The sequence below is a fragment of the Protomyctophum bolini genome, assembly GCF_963924005.1.
Source record: "Protomyctophum bolini genome assembly, chromosome: 7".
Classification (NCBI taxonomy): domain Eukaryota; kingdom Metazoa; phylum Chordata; class Actinopteri; order Myctophiformes; family Myctophidae; genus Protomyctophum; species Protomyctophum bolini.
The window spans coordinates 3704042-3722841 of NC_137868.1; the positions used below are offsets into that span (position 1 = coordinate 3704042).

The 18800-nt window shown below is 42.3% G+C and overlaps 2 protein-coding genes across 2 annotated transcripts; one reads left to right on the plus strand and one right to left on the minus strand.

Annotated features, from left to right (window-relative positions):
- Window positions 1-836: 836 nt before the first annotated feature.
- On the minus strand, window positions 837-16159 carry LOC308317965 (CD82 antigen; the record flags this gene model as incomplete). The annotated part of the gene is made up of 7 exons (XM_080767311.1): window positions 837-866; window positions 920-1099; window positions 2258-2362; window positions 4211-4285; window positions 4537-4649; window positions 14651-14743; window positions 16066-16159. 7 exons carry the CDS (start codon window positions 16157-16159, stop codon window positions 837-839), a joined length of 690 nt encoding a protein of 229 aa, XP_080623437.1.
- Window positions 6071-9070, plus strand: LOC308318472 (E3 ubiquitin-protein ligase TRIM21-like). The gene is made up of 2 exons (XM_080768041.1): window positions 6071-6181; window positions 7310-9070. The coding sequence occupies exon 2, from the start codon at window positions 7319-7321 to the stop codon at window positions 8957-8959; it is 1641 nt and encodes a 546-aa protein (XP_080624167.1). The 5' UTR covers window positions 6071-6181; window positions 7310-7318; the 3' UTR covers window positions 8960-9070.
- Window positions 16160-18800: the final 2641 nt, after the last annotated feature.

Here is an 18800-nt window from a genome sequence, read left to right on the forward strand (position 1 = left end):
TATAGGTCTACCTGTATCACTGTGAGACTGTGAAACAACACTGTAGTAGTGTGGTATAGGTATACCTGTATCACTGTGAGACTGTGAAACAACACTGTAGTAGTGTGGTATAGGTCTACCTGTATCACTGTGAGACTGTGAAACAACACTGTAGTAGTGTGGTATAGGTATACCTGTATCACTGTGAGACTGTGAAACAACACTGTAGTAGTGTGGTATAGGTCTACCTGTATCACTGTGAGACTGTGAAACAACACTGTAGTAGTGTGGTATAGGTCTACCTGTATCACTGTGAGACTGTGAAACAACACTGTAGTAGTGTGGTATAGGTATAGTATCACTGTGAGACTGTGAAACAACACTGTAGTAGTGTGGTATAGGTCTACCTGTATCACTGTGAGACTGTGAAACAACACTGTAGTAGTGTGGTATAGGTCTACCTGTATCACTGTGAGACTGTGAAACAACACTGTAGTAGCGTGGTATAGGTATACCTGTATCACTGTGAGACTGTGAAACAACACTAGTAGCGTGGTATAGGTATACCTGTATCACTGTGAGACTGGCATCCATCCCTAGGACCGTCAGCGCATTCTCCTGCAGCCAATCATTGATCTGCGTTTCACAGCCCTATGGAAACAGTAGAGGGTATATGCGCGTGACATCATCATCAAACCAGGAAGTTATGCAGGAAGGTCTACTGAGTGGCAAAAAACTACTTTCTGGCCTCGACAGCCCAGACATCCACACAGAGAAGTCCTGTCTGATTGCGTTAAACAACATTAAACTCGCTTTGCCACTCGATGTGCCATTCACTTTAAGCATGCGCATACCCTCTATATAGGGGTCCACTCCTGAGTCTGACCCTGCACGTACAGTTGGGGGGGGTTACATGAAGGTTGTGTGTGGTACGATATACCTGCACATAGCTGTGGTTCCCCCGTCCAAACAGCAGCGTGTGGGACCCAGGGACGACGGGACAGCGCGTGGAGTTGAAACAGGAACAAGGAAGTAGGCGCTCCTCGCGGCCGGCGCTCTGGTTCTTAATGAAGGAGTTCCCTAGCCAATCGTCGGGGCCGATCCTCCCACAGCACCGCCCCTTTATGAATACATAATATGGTTATATACGGAGGTACAGTATACCTCAAAAACAGAACTAGATTTATGAGAGAATATATTCTTAATCACGTAACCCATTGTGGGCGGGAACCCCTTTTGGTGTTTTAAACATTATGTTATACTGATATACTCTATATAGCTATTGAAAAATATCAGATCTACAAGCTCATAGTGCAGCACCGAGTGCCGCGCTATATACGACCTTGTAGATCAGCTATTTTTTTGGTAAAATCGCGAAAATGTGGCAGCAAATCTTTGAATATACATTCTTTCAGAGTAGAATATTTTTTAACTCAAATCTTTGCTTCTGGGGGAGGGGGGGGGGGTCCCTGGAACAACATATTTTCAGAAGGGGGTCCGCGGCCAAATACAGATAATTCTGGGGGTCCTTGACATGAAAATGTTGACATATAGAAACATGGGTTTCTCTGAAAACTGGCGGACGTAGATGACACAGAATCCAAGATGGTGGCGTCCATGGCAGCTGTGGTGTTGTGGCGTTAGGGTAACCAGATCCAAACTGCTCATTTGAGGGACAGAAGTATCGCTTGTGTGGGACAAGTGGGATGGGGGGGACGGGGGTTTGCAACTTACTGCTTGAGTTGCTATTAAATGCCTTGATGTCATATTCGACCATAGGCCTATATATTGGCTATCATTTAATAAACTCCTTTGGTGTCTCACATTTTGTTTTAAAATCATGCTTTATTTTTTATTTTTATGCTATTTTAACAGGCTTAAAAACACATCTTGCAGGAAGAGACAAGGAGAGAGCTTTACAACAGAAGGCCAACTATTATAGGGCCGGGGACTATTACAACTATTAGAGCATTTGAACACTGATGCAATTGCCTGTCATGAGTCACAATGTGGGACAGACAGGGTCTCAATTTGTGGGACGCCTGAAAAGTCTTGGCAACGAGGGACTGTCCTACGAAAAGAGGGACATCTGGTCACCCTATGTGGAGTGTTTGTTTGAATATACCAATTTAATTAGTCTCATGTGGCAGACAGACTGTTTCCTCCCACAATTTCCAGTCATAGCATTCTGATTGATTGATTGATTGAATACTTTATTAGACATAAATGCAAACGGCAACAGAGTACAGGTCTCGGATCAAAATGGATGAATACTTACATAGCGTTGGACGTTGTCCAGGACCATGTCTTGTGGCTCTCTGTCTGAGGTGTGTCCATAGTTCACTATTACACCAGCTATCGTTTTGTCAAGACTCGCTCCGATCTGTGGAGAGAAAAGGTCATTAAGGAGCCTATATGGCTGGAAGTGGATTTTAAACCACATTCAACCTGTTCATCCCTATTGTGTGATTATAGGTTAAAGGAAAACGTTTAGAAACTGTCATTTTCAAATCATATAGCCGATCTACAAGCTCACAACGCGCTGTGGTGCAATGCATTCTGTGCTTACTGCATGTATACATTGGTTATGTGGTTATGTTATGTGTGTGGCTCGAACCCAAGAGAAGGTCACACATGTGCATATGTGTGCACATGTATGTGCATGCGCTGATTTCTGGGGGTGGTCTTTTTGTGGTGTCGGTCCCTTGTGTCATTTCATGTCATTGTAACAGTAAAATAAGCAATACATTCTATAGTCTGAATCTAAAACGGAGTGACGGATGGCAGCCAGCACATGTTCGTCCTGGCCTTAATGGCCCTTATGTGGACTGGAAAAAATAATCCTGCCCAATATCCGTGGCATAGGATTCTTTTTTCTTTTTTTTTTAGCGAAATGATATACTTTGAGGCAAAAGGGCAGCGGGGCTCAATTTAATTCGAACACAATTAAAACAAATACGAGCCGCTTTCATTTCGAACGTAATGCACGATGCGGAATCCACGTAATGCACAATCTGTGCATATCGCTACGTCATGTTGTAGTATTGTTTTGTAGTCATCAGGATGATATCGTTACGTCATGTTGTAGTATTGTTTTGTAGTCATCAGGATGATATCGTTACGTCATGTTGTAGTATTGTTTTGTAGTCATCAGGATGATATCGTTACGTCATGTTGTAGTATTGTTTTGTAGTCATCAGGATGATATCGTTACGTCATGTTGTAGTATTGTTTTGTAGTCATCAGGATGATATCGTTACGTCATGTTGTAGTATTGTTTTGTAGTCATCAGGATGATATCGTTACGTCATGTTGTAGTATTGTTTTGTAGTCATCAGGATGATATCGTTACGTCATGTTGTAGTATTGTTTTGTAGTCATCAGGATGATATCGTTACGTCATGTTGTAGTATTGTTTTGTAGTCATCAGGATGATATCGTTACGTCATGTTGTAGTATTGTTTTGTAGTCATCAGGATGATATCGTTACGTCATGTTGTAGTATTGTTTTGTAGTCATCAGGATGATATCGCTACGTCATGTTGTAGTATTGTTTTGTAGTCATCAGGATGATATCGTTACGTCATGTTGTAGTATTGTTTTGTAGTCATCAGGATGATATCGTTACGTCATGTTGTAGTATTGTTTTGTAGTCATCAGGATGATATCGTTACGTCATGTTGTAGTATTGTTTTGTAGTCATCAGGATGATATCGTTACGTCATGTTGTAGTATTGTTTTGTAGTCATCAGGATGATATCGTTACGTCATGTTGTAGTATTGTTTTGTAGTCATCAGGATGATATCGTTACGTCATGTTGTAGTGTTGTTTTGTAGTCATCAGGATGATATCGTTACGTCATGTTGTAGTATTGTTTTGTAGTCATCAGGATGATATCGTTACGTCATGTTGTAGTATTGTTTTGTAGTCATCAGGATGATATCGTTACGTCATGTTGTAGTATTGTTTTGTAGTCATCAGGATGATATCGTTACGTCATGTTGTAGTATTGTTTTGTAGTCAACAGGATCAATGTAAAGTGCTTTGGTTAAGAGCGCTATAAAAAAAATGCACCATTTAGACGAGGAACTAACTTACTTTGTCCTTGTTGATAATACAGCACGAGAGCGACAAAGGCCTGACCCAGGACCAGAACTAACTTACTTTGTCCTTGTTGATAATACAGCACGAAAGCGACAAAGACCTGACCCAGGACCAGAACTAACTTACTTTGTCCTTGTTGATATACAGCACGAGAGCGACAAAGGCCTGACCCAGGACCAGCATGACCAGGAAACTCATGTACTGCACGGGAAACAGCACGCACGCACACGCACACACACACACACACACACACACACACACACACACACACACACACACACACACACACACACACACACACACACACACACAGATAAAGTTTAAAATAATGGCATGATTTGACAATACCTTATAGCTTTTAACCACTTTTATAGTGGTTAAAAGCTAAGAAGGTGACACGCATGCTTTCCAGGTCTTAATGGGCTAAAAAACCTGCATTGTGGGTAATTCACCGTTATCATTAAGACTCTGCTCTCAGTCTGCGCTCCGGCGCAGCCCACGGCGAACACCGCGACCACCACCAGACCTATGACCAACAGCCCGCCGGCCGCCGTCTTCAACTCAACTGCACGCACGCACACACATACACACACACACACACACGCACACACACACACACACACACACACACACACACACACACATGCACGCACGCGCACACACACACACACACACACACACACACGCGGAAAGAAAGCGATAACAACAATTATTTCATTTGTTCATTTGTCATTGTCCTAGACATATACGTATAATATAACTGTTGGGGACAGGTTAGACAGCTCGATGGGTTGCTATGGTCACGTGGTGTCAGACAGGTAGTAAAGTCAGCTGTTCACCGGTGGCATTTTCATGAATGGAGAGAGAGAGGGGGTGAACGGGGAATGTCCAACTTTGTTGACCGCAAATCGCTTTTACTATATGCTGTGATTCACTGTGGTACTAAACTTTTAACTTTAATAAACATAACAAAAGCAGTAGCCTACCCTGGCCTGGAGCAATGATTCTCACATGACAACGAGTGAAGCAGCGAGTCTGACAGCCAAAACATTTCCCCGCTTTAGCCTCTCGGCGTCATACGGTATAGACGCCCTACAATAACCATATACTGTAACTATATATTGTGTGCATGATGTTGCAGATGCTTGCCGCAATGTGTCTTTTGATCTTATCAATATAAGTTATACCTCTCTAGTGATGTTGACTATATCATTGAAGAATGGATACTTCGATTTATTTATATTATGAACTTATACTAGATATGGGGCTATAATTATTATTTGAATAACACGCGATACAAAATGTAAAATATGATCTAAAGGCCATATCCTACTTTATAATTTAATGTTTATATAGAAATATGCTATGACTTGTTTATTTTTCTTTGTTTATTTATAGAACCATCATGGCAATCATCACTGTGAACCCAATGTCAATGACCTTTCATGAATTTCCTGCAAAATAAAACTGGATAATTAAAATGAATAAAATCCCTGTTTCCAGGTGGTTTGTAGCTCCAGTTTGAACTTTATAACCTAACCTAAGTACCACACGTATAACATTCTGGTGTAGCATGACTCATGAGGACCCATCCAGGGGTTTCTGTGGGGCTTGTGTTAGTGTCCAGCATTCACAGCCATAGAGGAGGACGGACTCCACCGGTAGCAGAGAATAAACTGATTCTTGATGTGTCTGTCGGGGGAGGTTGGATTTCCACACACTGGTCATACCGTTAAGAGTTCTCCATGCTAGGGTTCAAATAATCTGAGTTCCCAGAAGTTTTATTTTTCGCCACTATTAGTGGGGCGAGAAAGGTTCAAATGAAGTGTTTCTTCCAACAGGTGGCAGTACAGGGTTAACAGCTCCAGTTCCTTAGCCTGACACTCAGCCTGAATTTTCATTTCGTTTCACTAATCGCCTGAACATATTTTTTAAATGGGCGTGGCTAGCGATTCAGGGAATGGAGCAAGGCTACCTGAGTTCCTATTACTTCCTAGTGAAACGAAAGTATAAGCGACTCACTCTCTGTCTCTAGACCTTTCAACACTGACAACAACAACAGCACGTTTTACACGAACACTGACAACTTCAACATTGGTGAGTTCTGCATTTAGTTCATATAATTTATCCTAACAAGGAAATTAACCTTTCAGTCAGTCACTCTGTTTAACCCTCGTCTTTAACACACATGACCATCATTAACTATTGATTAGCACATGGACACTCACTGTGAGGAAGACGATTTTACACTTACCCCAAAATGTAAGCGTGTGTGTGTGTGTGTGTGTGTGTGTGTGTGTGTGTGCGTGTGCGACTTTAGAAACTGCCAATATTAAGAATGAATGTGTAGCCTATTGACGACAAAAAAACAACCTGATCAATGTGCACTTTAGACATAGTGAAATAATAAGATAATATTATCTATGGACCACAGCTAAGAAAATATGCAAATATGACCAACTGAATGACCTACACATACACCATCATACCGTTACGGCATCATTATATTTACACTGCAATCATTTTATAACGTAAGAAATCGACTTATATATTAACCAAATAGTAGCCTAATAAATGCAATGCAATTCGAAACTGGCCCCCGTAAAATCTGAATCCCCCACCCACCCCTTTCCCCCCTCACTGTATATGTTTCTTTTCCTTTTTTACCTATGATGATTTCCTGTTTTGACTTAGCCTGGGCACCATTTCATTTCTGGTATATGATCCTGTCGGGGGAGCGGATGATATGGTTACGTCATGTTGTAGTATTGTTTTGTAGTCGACAGGCAGGAACAACAGGAGGCAACTTCCTTTCCCCTCTCAATAAAAGCTACAGGCTAGAGAGCTTTTATTGAGAGGGAACAGGAAGTTGTGACTCAATGACTCAAAAGTCTTCCAAGACCTTCCAAAAAGTTTAGGCCTATTTGGCCATTTGTTTGTAAACAAACAAATCCCAAATATTTGTAAACAAATATCAAGTGTTTGTAAACAAACCCATAATGCTTATAAACACACAAACAAAACAAAAAAATCCAGAATGTTTGCAAACAAATCCTGAATGTTTGTAAACAAACACAAAATGTCCATAGGGCCATCAGCAGATGAACACTCATGTTTAGACATTATTTGAGTTTTGCGCAGGGCTGCCCACAACTTGACAGAAGCACGTTGGACTTTAATTGTCACTTTTATCCAAAACTAAATTTGTTTAATTTTTATTCTCAGTGTGAAGGAATGGCGTCGTCTGCCAGCTGTCTCCTGTCTGAAGAGCAGTTCCTGTGTTGCATCTGTCAGGATGTGTTCACTGATCCAATCACCACTCCATGTGGACACAACTACTGCAACGCCTGCATCACACGCTACTGGGACACTACGGATGTGTTTCAGTGCCCACTGTGTAACGAACCCTTCAATAAGAGACCGAAATTATCTGTTAATAAAGTTCTCTCTGAGATGGCCGATCAGTTGAGGAAGTCAAAGCAGCAGAGACAAACTTCCAGCACAAACCCGAAACCTGCTGAACCAGATGACGTCTCCTGTGACGTCTGTACCGAGACCAAACTCAAAGCCCTGAAGTCCTGCCTGGTGTGTCTGACCTCCTTCTGTGACGCTCACCTGGAGCCTCATCACAGAGTCTTGAGGTTAAAACGACACAAATTAATCGACCCTGTGAAGAACCTGGAAGACATTCTGTGTAAGAAACATGACAGACCTCTGGAGCTGTTCTGTAACACCGACCACACGTGTGTCTGTCAGTTCTGCACTGAGTCAGACCACAAGTTACATCAGATTGTATCTCTGGAAGAGGCATATGCAGGAAAGAAGGCTGAGCTGGGAGAGACAGAGGCTGGAGTTCAGCAGATGATCCAGGAGAGACAACAGAAGATTCAGGAGGTCCAACACTCAGTAGATCTCAGCCAGAAAGACGCAGACACAGTGATAGCAGACAGTGTGCAGGTCTTCACTGCTCTGATCAGCTGTATTGAGAAAAGCCAGGCTGAGCTCATTGATGTGATCGAAGACAAGCAGAAAACAACAGAGAAACAGGCTGAAGGCTTCATCAAAGATCTGCAACTGGAAATCACAGAGTTAAAGAAGAGAAGCTCTGAGCTGAAGCAGCTCTCACTCACTGAAGACCACCTCCACCTCCTCCAGAACCTCTCATCCGTCAACACCTCTCCATCCACTAAGGACTGGACAAAGGTCAATGTCCCTCAGTCTTCGATGGGGACTGTGAGGACTGCTGTGGCTCAGCTGGAGAAGAAACTCAGTGAAGAGATAGAGAAGAACCTGCGTGATGCTGAGCTGAGGAGGATCCAGCGACGTGCAGTAGATGTAACTCTGGACCCTGATACAGCACACCCCTACCTCATCCTGTCTGAGGATGGAAAACAAGTTTGTCTTGGAAAAGTAAAGAAGAATGTCCCAGACAACAAAGAGAGATTCTCTGTCTCTGTCTCTGTCTTGGGAAAACAAAGCTTCTCATCAGGAAGGTCCTACTATGAGTTTCAGGTTGGAGGTAACACTGAGTGGGATGTAGGAGTGGCCAGAGAGTCCATCAACAGGAAAGATGTAAACAAGCGGAGTCCCAACAATGGTTACTGGTTTATAGTGTTGAGGCATGGAAGGCTTTTCGCTTTTGCTAACCCTGATTTCCGCTTCCCTGTAAGAGAGGAGCTCCAGACAGTGGGAGTGTTTGTGGACTATGAGGAGCGTCTGGTCTCCTTTTATGACTTGGAGGCCAGAGTTCTTCTCTACTCTTTCACTGGCTGCTCCTTCACTGAGAGACTCTATCCATACTTCTGTCCACATCTTAATGATGATGGTGAAAACTCTACTCCTCTGATCATCTCTCCTGTCAATCATACAGATTAGACTAATCCTCAGCTAGCCTCGGAAACCCAGATGTTTTTATTTCCAGGGAGGGTGAAAAAAAGTCTGGGACCGAGTCCACTTCAATACGGCATAGAGTAGCGCAAACGTCGATCACTCTCTGCTGATTTCTGATCGTCTGCACCTTTGTTAAATTGACGCACACACATACACCTGGCCATACACACACACACACACACTCCTCTCTCTCTCTCTGTCGCTCTAATTAATTCGTCTCATGTCGCGCAGCTGTGTGTAGATTCTCCCGGCGGTCTGTGAGACTTCAGCATTCAGGTTTCAGTTCAACTTTAGATCTTTGTTCATTAATTAATGTGCAGGATTAATATCGTCATGAGTATTGTAATAATATCACTACGGAACATTTAATTAAATAGTAAAGCAAATATTCTGCAAGGTAGCATCATTCCCAAGTAGGCCGGATGTCCCACGGACACACAGGTCTAGTGTTATTATAGTAGGATGTCCCACGGACACACAGGTCTAGTGTTATTGTACACGATGGACATTATTGCTCTTCGTTGTAATTCATTATGTGCACATTCTTTTCTCAGTGCAGAGTTCTACTGATTAAGTTTACGTGATTGTTGGTGTTTGGGTTTAAAGGACCACTTCACCACTTTTCAACCTATCTTCATATAATAGGTCCTCACTAATAATCATGATAAAACGGCACGATTGTTTTCTACTCAGTCTGTGTCTCATAGGAGGGCTGTGGGCAGTTTAGAAACCGTCTTCCAGTGACATCATCATTAGGCAGATTGTTTTTTTTAAACAATATTCTTTTTACAAAAATGTTTAGATTTTCATTATCGTGAGAACGATGGCTTCCATTTTCGCATTGCAACTTTTCAGGACTAGAAAGCCTGCAGTTTCTATTAGCTTGTATTCCCCATCGATGATGTCACTGGGAGACGGTTTCCGAACTGCCCACAGCCCTCCTATGAGAGACCGACCAAGTAGAAAAACATTGCGCCATTTTTTCATGATATGAAGATAGGTTGAAAAGTGGTCCTTTAACCCATTCTGAACGGGAACCCATTTTGGTGTTATAGCATCATGTTATGCTTTAGCTATTGAAAAATAGCAGATCTACAAGCTCATAGCGCGCCACCGAGTGGCGCGCTATGAGCTTGTAGGTCTGCTATTTTGTTTTAAATCGAAGAACGACTGACATTTGTAGAATCTGATCTCAGGTCAGAATGGGTTCATCAGACCAGCGTGTGTCCAGTGGAAAACCTCGTATGAATCTGATCTCAGGTCAGAATGGGTTAATGGGTTATGTCACATTGATCAACGTTTATTTTGGGGTTCATCCAACGAGGAATTGTACCACGTTGTTTTTGCATGTCTTTGATTTGCTACAGAAGAGTTCTGTGTTTGAAACAATAACTGTTATCTGGTGGTTTTACCAATACATATTCATGGGAACATTATCCAGTGTGCAGACTCTATATTCATCTGTCTTTCACCTGTTCTTCTGTCCTGTAGTATTTTATTGTCTGGATGTATACCGACAATTTAGGCATTCAGCAGACGCTCTTAATCCAGAGCGACTTACATTAAGCAAGAACAAAAGCATGGGAATACATCACATAAAAGCATTTATCATGAAACATGCGTAAGCTAAGAAAATAACAGTGGAATATATATATATATATAATGAAACTATACATATAAACTATACATATATACTACTATGCTATACATATGTACTATGGCGTGCTATGACTACATACAATGCACTTATAGTGCTGTCTACATAACATGCTATAAGTCTGTATCAAATGCTATCTAAGTCTACAGAAATGCTATCTAAGGGGGGTAGGGTAAGTGCTATGGGCCATGATGGAGTCTGAAAAGGTGGGTTTTCAGACTACGGCGGAAGATTGGGAGTGATGCAGTGGACTAGATGTAGTATTTTATTGTCTGGATGTATACAGTGGACTAGATGTAGTATTTTATTGGTTGGATGTACTGTGTTCTAATAATAATATGAAGTTCAGTCCATTGGTTTATTCAGCATAGATTCAGACAGAACGCTGCAGCACTAGTTGGCTAGCCAATTCATTTGAGTTACTCTTATGTGTTTGCTACAAGAGAGAGACTTGGTTTAACTCTTTAACCCATTTAGTTAAAAACAAACACTTTGAAAGAATATATATTCAAAGATTTGCGCCCAACATTTCTACTATTTTTCAAAAAATAGCAGACCTACAAGCTCGTAGCGCGCCATTTTTCAATAGCTAAATTATAACATGTTTAAGCACTTTGATGTTGTCTGGTTAAAGCCACAGTAGTTATGGCTCCAGGTGACACATTGTGAATGTAGTACGTATAGGCTAATGTTCAGCAACTACAGACTAAGGACAATATATGTATATCAAAAAAGAGAAAAACCTTCCAAGGAAGGGACTGACCGCACACTCCAGGGAATACAGAGACGGACAACTTACTGCATCAAACTCATAATAAATAAGTTTGATGCAGTAAGTTGTCCGTCTCTGTTCCCTGGAGTGTGCGGTCAGTCCCTTCCTTGGAAGGTTTTTCTCTTTTTTGATGTCTATGCCTGCTAACTATAGACTTGCACCTCCTACGGGTCTTTTTGGATGTGCAGGAGTCCCTTTTTTGTGACAAAATATCTATATGTTTGCATGGAAAAAATTGAGAATCGTGATCTTAATTCTTTTTTTTTTATATATTATTTTATCCCACGATTTTGTAACCCATTTTTCACCCCTGTGTCAATCATCTACTGTGATCCTGGGCTCTACACACCCTCCGCCAACCTGGGGAGAGCAACGGACTTAACTCATGCTTCCTTTATGCTTGAGTGTCCAAGTTGCTCCTTTACACCTGACAGGGGGGAGATTCCCTGGTTGGACGTAGCGCGTGGAAGGAACACGTTATTCCAACCAGTTCCTTTCCCCTCCATCAGGCGCCCCGGCTGGCCAGGGGGAGGCAGTTTAGAGACCAGGATTACTGCATGTTTTTGTGAGGGTATCTACCCTAGGGGACACGGGGAGAACATGCAAACTCCACACAGAAAGGCCCTTTCGCCAACCCCACCTTCGGGTATGGGCACTGATGACGCGGAGGAGGAAACACGCCGCCAGCACCCACAGTTAATTCTTGTGAAGGAAAATCCAGATTCATATTTGAGCATGAATATAGTGCCGCACTACGTGCAAGGTGTGCATCATTTGAAGCCGGGCCTGATGCGCCTGTTCGGTTTGTGGTAGTGACGGGGGATTGATCGGCAAACGCATCGGTATGGGCCGATATTGACCTTTTAAAAGGATATATCGGTCATCGGTATCTGTAAAATAATATATCGGTTTTTAGAAGAGATTTTATTAATTTAATAATTATGTTGAAAAATCAAAGCCTTATAATAAAAAAAAGCCTGACTTGAAGGCTGCAAATTATATCAATGTTTTCTGGGTTTTGAAGTTTATAGGCCTATAAGCCTTTTTTTCAGAATGGCAAAAATGATTATATTTTCTTAATACACAATGAGATCATATCGACATCGGTTATTGGCCATAACGGCAATTAATTGTATCGGATATCGATATCGCCCAAAATGTCTCATGGGTACATACCGGTACATAGTTTAAACGTCTCATGGGTATACCGGTACCTAGTTTAAACGTCTCATGGGTATACCGGTACCTAGTTTAAACGTCTAATGGGTATACCGGTACCTAGTTTAAAGGTGTCATGGGTACATACCGGTACCTAGTTTAAAGGTCTCATGGGTATACCGGTACCTAGTTTAAAGGTGTCATGGGTACATACCGGTACCTAGTTTAAAGGTCTCATGGGTATACCGGTACCTAGTTTAAACGTCTCATGGGTATACCGGTACCTAGTTTAAACGTCTCATGGGTACATACCAGTACCTAGTTTAAAGGTCTCATGGGTATACCGGTACCTAGTTTAAACGTCTCATGGGTATACCGGTACCTAGTTTAAACGTCTCATGGGTATACCGGTACCTAGTTTAAAGGTCTCATGGGTACATACCGGTACCTAGTTTAAAGGTCTCATGGGTATACCGGTACCTAGTTTAAAGGTCTCATGGGTATACCGGTACCTAGTTTAAACGTCTCATGGGTACATACCGGTACCTAGTTTAAAGGTGTCATGGGTATACCGGTACCTAGTTTAAAGGTCTCATGGGTATACCGGTACCTAGTTTAAAGGTCTCATGGGTATACCGGTACCTAGTTTAAAGGTGTCATGGGTATACCGGTACCTAGTTTAAACGTCTCATGGGTACATACCGGTACCTAGTTTAAACGTCTCATGGGTACATACCGGTACCTAGTTTAAAGGTCTCATGGGTATACCGGTACCTAGTTTAAACGTCTCATGGGTATACCGGTACCTAGTTTAAAGGTCTCATGGGTACATACCGGTACCTAGTTTAAAGGTCTCATGGGTACATACCGGTACCTAGTTTAAACGTCTCATGGGTATACCGGTACCTAGTTTAAACGTCTCATGGGTATACCGGTACCTAGTTTAAACGTCTCATGGGTATACCGGTACCTAGTTTAAAGGTCTCATGGGTATACCGGTACCTAGTTTAAAGGTCTCATGGGTACATACCGGTACCTAGTTTAAAGGTCTCATGGGTATACCGGTACCTAGTTTAAAGGTCTCATGGGTATACCGGTACCTAGTTTAAACGTCTCATGGGTATACCGGTACCTAGTTTAAAGGTCTCATGGGTATACCGGTACCTAGTTTAAAGGTCTCATGGGTACATACCGGTACCTAGTTTAAAGGTCTCATGGGTACATACCGGTACCTAGTTTAAACGTCTCATGGGTATACCGGTACCTAGTTTAAAGGTCTCATGGGTATACCGGTACCTAGTTTAAACGTCTCATGGGTACATACCGGTACCTAGTTTAAACGTCTCATGGGTATACCGGTACCTAGTTTAAACGTCTCATGGGTATACCGGTACCTAGTTTAAAGGTCTCATGGGTACATACCGGTACCTAGTTTAAACGTCTCATGGGTATACCGGTAGTCCGGTACCTAGTTTAAAGGTCTCATGGGTACATACCGGTACCTAGTTTAAAGGTCTCATGGGTACATACCGGTACCTAGTTTAAACGTCTCATGGGTATACCGGTACCTAGTTTAAACGTCTCATGGGTATACCGGTACCTAGTTTAAACGTCTCATGGGTATACCGGTACCTAGTTTAAATGTCTCATGGGTATACCGGTACCTAGTTTAAACGTCTCATGGGTATACCGGTACCTAGTTTAAACGTCTCATGGGTATACCGGTAGTCCGGTACCTAGTTTAAAGGTCTCATGGGTACATACCGGTACCTAGTTTAAAGGTCTCATGGGTACATACCGGTACCTAGTTTAAACGTCTCATGGGTATACCGGTACCTAGTTTAAACGTCTCATGGGTATACCGGTACCTAGTTTAAATGTCTCATGGGTATACCGGTACCTAGTTTAAACGTCTCATGGGTATACCGGTACCTAGTTTAAAGGTCTCATGGGTATACCGGTACCTAGTTTAAACGTCTCATGGGTATACCGGTACCTAGTTTAAACGTCTCATGGGTACATACCGGTACCATATAGTGTGTGGGGTTTAAATTTCCTAATTGTAACACATGTTGTCAGGCTGAGTTACCAGACGTGTCTCCGAGGCTACCAGTCGTGAGGAAGGAGAGGAAACCGCTTCCATCGAACAGGATCCAGGCAGCACAGCCGAAGATACTCAGCCCTAGAATCTGAGGGAAGAGAAATGGCAGAAATGGTAAATAGTGCATTGATTTATAACGCCATTATCCAAGGCGCTTTACATATAGACTGTGTATTTCATTCACACAACGATGGCGGCGGAAACCATGCAAGGCACCAACCAGGAGGAATTATAGGGGTTCAGTGTCTTGCTCAAGGACACTTGGACACTAACTCTGGGGGAGCCCACAGGGTTTGAACTAATAACAGCCACTCTATACCCCTGAGCCACCTGTTGAACCATCCGTTAGTCCACGCTACGGTATATATATAGTTAAAACAACACTCATACAAACCAGTGTTCATTTCGTTGACTAAGACTAAAAGACTAAATATTCCGATATTTTAGTTGACTGAAACTAGATTAGAAATAAGACTAAAATGGTGTGTTAATAAAAAAAAAGCCCTATTGTGGTCATTTTTTTCTTCTTTTCTTTTTACTGTTTTTAAAAACATTCTTGAATAGTTCAAATAGCCCGATCTTCAAGATGACAAACGTGTCGATGTAGATTTAAAATGTGTTTCAAAATAGTACTAAATAGTTTAGGGATAATAGTTACGCCACTGACCGAAATAGGGTCACTGCATGAACCGAGACTGAATCAGAATGTGCTGTCAAAATGAACACTGGATCAAAACGTCATGCACTTATTAAAATCTATATATAACTATAGATCTGTTTCTGTGTTGCACGGCACAATCGAACCAACCATTTATTTGACTAAAGACTTAAACTAAAACAGAATTTAGTATCTAAGATTAACACTGACACAAACGAACCCAAGCATTGCATTCGCTCCAAGCTATATAGGCTATCACTTCTGTCAGGGCATAACATCTACCGAAAGTAGTCAGTGTATACTGTTATTGTATATAAACCATCACACTCTTAAAACTGGATTTTACAGTGTGCTATAGCTCTTATTAGGGTGAAAAGATGCCCCCCTATATGCGTGGGACAATCCAGTGTTCACTTCAAAGGCCCTAATATAGTTAGTCCCCTAATAGTTGACCTTCCTGCAAGGTGATATGTTTTTAAGCCTGTTAAAATAACATGAGTAAAATCCCTATAGGCTACACACAGCACCAAGTCGGCCATATATGACCAAGATTTGCATTTTATAATGAGACACCTCTCCATGAGGGTTTCATAATAACATTATAGCCAATATTATAGGCCTATAGTCGGATATGACATTTAATAGCACCTTAAATAATAACTTGCCAACCCCGTCCCCTCCCACTTGTCCCACACGAGTGATGCTTCTGTCCCTCAAAGGAACAGTTTGGATCTGGTGGTCAGACCATAGCTCTCGTCCTCCTGTCTGCTCACCAGGAAGATGGAGTTTAGAATCCCAGAGAAGAATCTGAGGACATGGATCTTCTCCTCCAGCTTCATGACTCTGCCTCAAGAAATGACAAGAAATGGACAATAAAAAAAAAAAACCTTCTAGCTCCTCTGTTAAATGTTCAGCTCTTCACTTCAATAAATGACCGGAAATGGACGATAAAAGCCCTTCCTTCCCCCCGTCTGTTGTATTTTAAGCTCTTCACGTCAATATGTCCCAAACCTCCCCCACTTTAGGTCCGCCACTGCTGGCATGCTCGATGTGCCTAAATAAATTGCATCTAAAAAAAATACGGTGAAGCAGCTTTCTGCTTCGACCCCCCCGACGGCCTGGAATAAACTCCCACAGCGATTTACAGTAAAGCAAGAACAACACATGATTTAAATAGTCGTTAAGAATCATAAGGAAGCTAAGTACCAAAAAGCAAAACAAAAATGCATCACATGGATGCACCTGGGACGTATCCTCAGTGTTGTGTCCTATAAGTTCATCAGGGTTTCGGGTCTACCAACCAACATCATACCCCTCACTCAGGTGACCCAGCCGGGGGTGACCAACATCATACCCCTCACTCAGGTGACCCAGCCGGGGGTGACCAAATCCCGACATACGTCCCAGTAGCTATACCCTCGATCAGTCCCATTAAGGGAAATATCCAGAATAAAATATGTCTGACGGGGGTTAGCGGCCAAATACATACAGTATCATTCTCTAGGGGTTCTTTACTTGCAAAAGTTTGAGCACCGTGATTTATAGAAACATAGGCTTTGTATAAGATAGGATTTAAGAGGAGATTTGTCGAATCGGGTCCTCAGGTGTTAGTGGGTTAATGTACAATAAAAGTATTTCATGTTAATAAGTAGGCTACTATTATGAGAGAGAATGAGAAGCGCTTACCTGCGTGGTGTGTTGTGTGTGTGTTGTGTGTGTGTGTGTGTGTGTGTGTGTGCGTGCATGCGTGTGTTTGTGTGTGTGTGTGGGTTGTGTGCGTGTGTGTGTGTATGTGTTGACCCGGGTGATGTGTCTAATTACAGGAATTCTCGCCAAGCTGCAACGGTGCCAGAGTTCACTTCACTTCCTTGTTGCTTGGCTGTTAATATTAAACTACTCGCTGTGTGTGTGTGCAGTGTGTGTGTGTGTGTGTGTGTGTGTGTGTGTGTGTGTGTGTGTGTGCGTGTGTGTGTGCGCGTGTGTGTGTGTGTGTGTGTGTGTGTGTGTGCGTGTGTGTGTGTGTGTGTGTGCGTGTGTGTCAGGGACACATATAAGGCCTACTTCCCATAACTTGAAGGCCTTCTATGGGGTCAGGGTGTCACAGTCCCGCCCCCTTTCATGACGCCAGGCCCAGGAAATGAATCCCAATGCATTTTTTTCCCATAGAGATTGACAGCCTTGAGGATCCCTGCAGGAACTGAAGCAAAATACAAACGGTTGTGGTGCACGTGACGTTCATCAAAAACATAAAATGAATAAAATATTGTCACTTATATCCTACATTACTGAATGCATCGCCACGGACCACATGCAATATATACACCGTTGAAAACCCCTGGATATCAAACTTTTCTTTTAAAATTTCAAGTAGCTGCCTACCCCCATAACTCTCACTGAGAGTACATGTGTACAAATGGAAACAATTGATTGATTGATTGATTGAAATATTTATTAACAGTTTGCAGAATTACAGTACATTTCAAGCACAAACTCAAGTCAATACAAAGACTGTTAACTGTGAGTGGACGACCCAATGAAGCATTACACTTGTTTACAACAGGGTCCGGTCCACATTGTTCAATTCATCAAAACATTTAGAGACATGCAAATAGACACTTCTATATAGTTAAAGAACAGAACAGGAATTCATCATTATATAGGAAGCAAAAAGGGAAAAGATACATAATTATACAGTGAGGGGAAAAAACAACACAATAATTGGTTCCATTTGTACACACTCAGAGTGGACCCCACTTTGAGAACCACTGGTCAAGGTCTATATAATATATTCAAACAACTGGCTATAGAGCACAGACTGCACAGCAAAGTATAGGCCTATACCAAGTGTAACCGAGACCCAACAGGGCCTCCTTATCTGGTCTTGTGAGTATGGTGCCGAAGGATTAGGGACAGGGCCTTATATTTCCTTTGAGCGCGAGTTCGAACTGGGGGTCACTTAATGAGACCTTGATATGGTCTCTACGTCTGCTACGTGATCCTGGTTCTTTCTCAATTCATACTGTCTTAAACTTGCATAGGCACGATATTTATAGTTCTGGGACGTCGGGGGTAACGTCACCCCTGACGTCCTGGTTGTGATGTCAGAGACATCGTTCACGTTCCTTCGTAACACCAAGCCTTTTGGTCTTCTGTCCACTACACCTCTGAGATGTATAGGCTACTGTAGTGGAGCCAGGGGTGGCCTTAACCCATTCTGACCTGAGATCAGATTCATACAAGGTTTCCACTGGACACACACTATGGTCTGATTAACCCATTCTGACCTGAGATCAGATTCTCAAAATGTCAGTCGTTCTTCGATTTTTCAAAAATAGCAGACCTACAAGCTCGTAGCGCGCCACTCGGTGGCGCGCTACGAGCTTGTAGATCTGCTATTTTTCAATAGCTAAAGCATAACATGATGCTAATACCAAAATGGGTTCCCGTTCAGAATGGGTTAAGGATCGGGGAGGCCTTGTT

Coding starts and splice junctions, on each gene's coding strand:
- LOC308318472 (XM_080768041.1), top strand. CDS start 7,319: ATGGCGTCGTCTGCCAGCTGTCTCCTGTCTGAAGAGCAGTTCCTGTGT.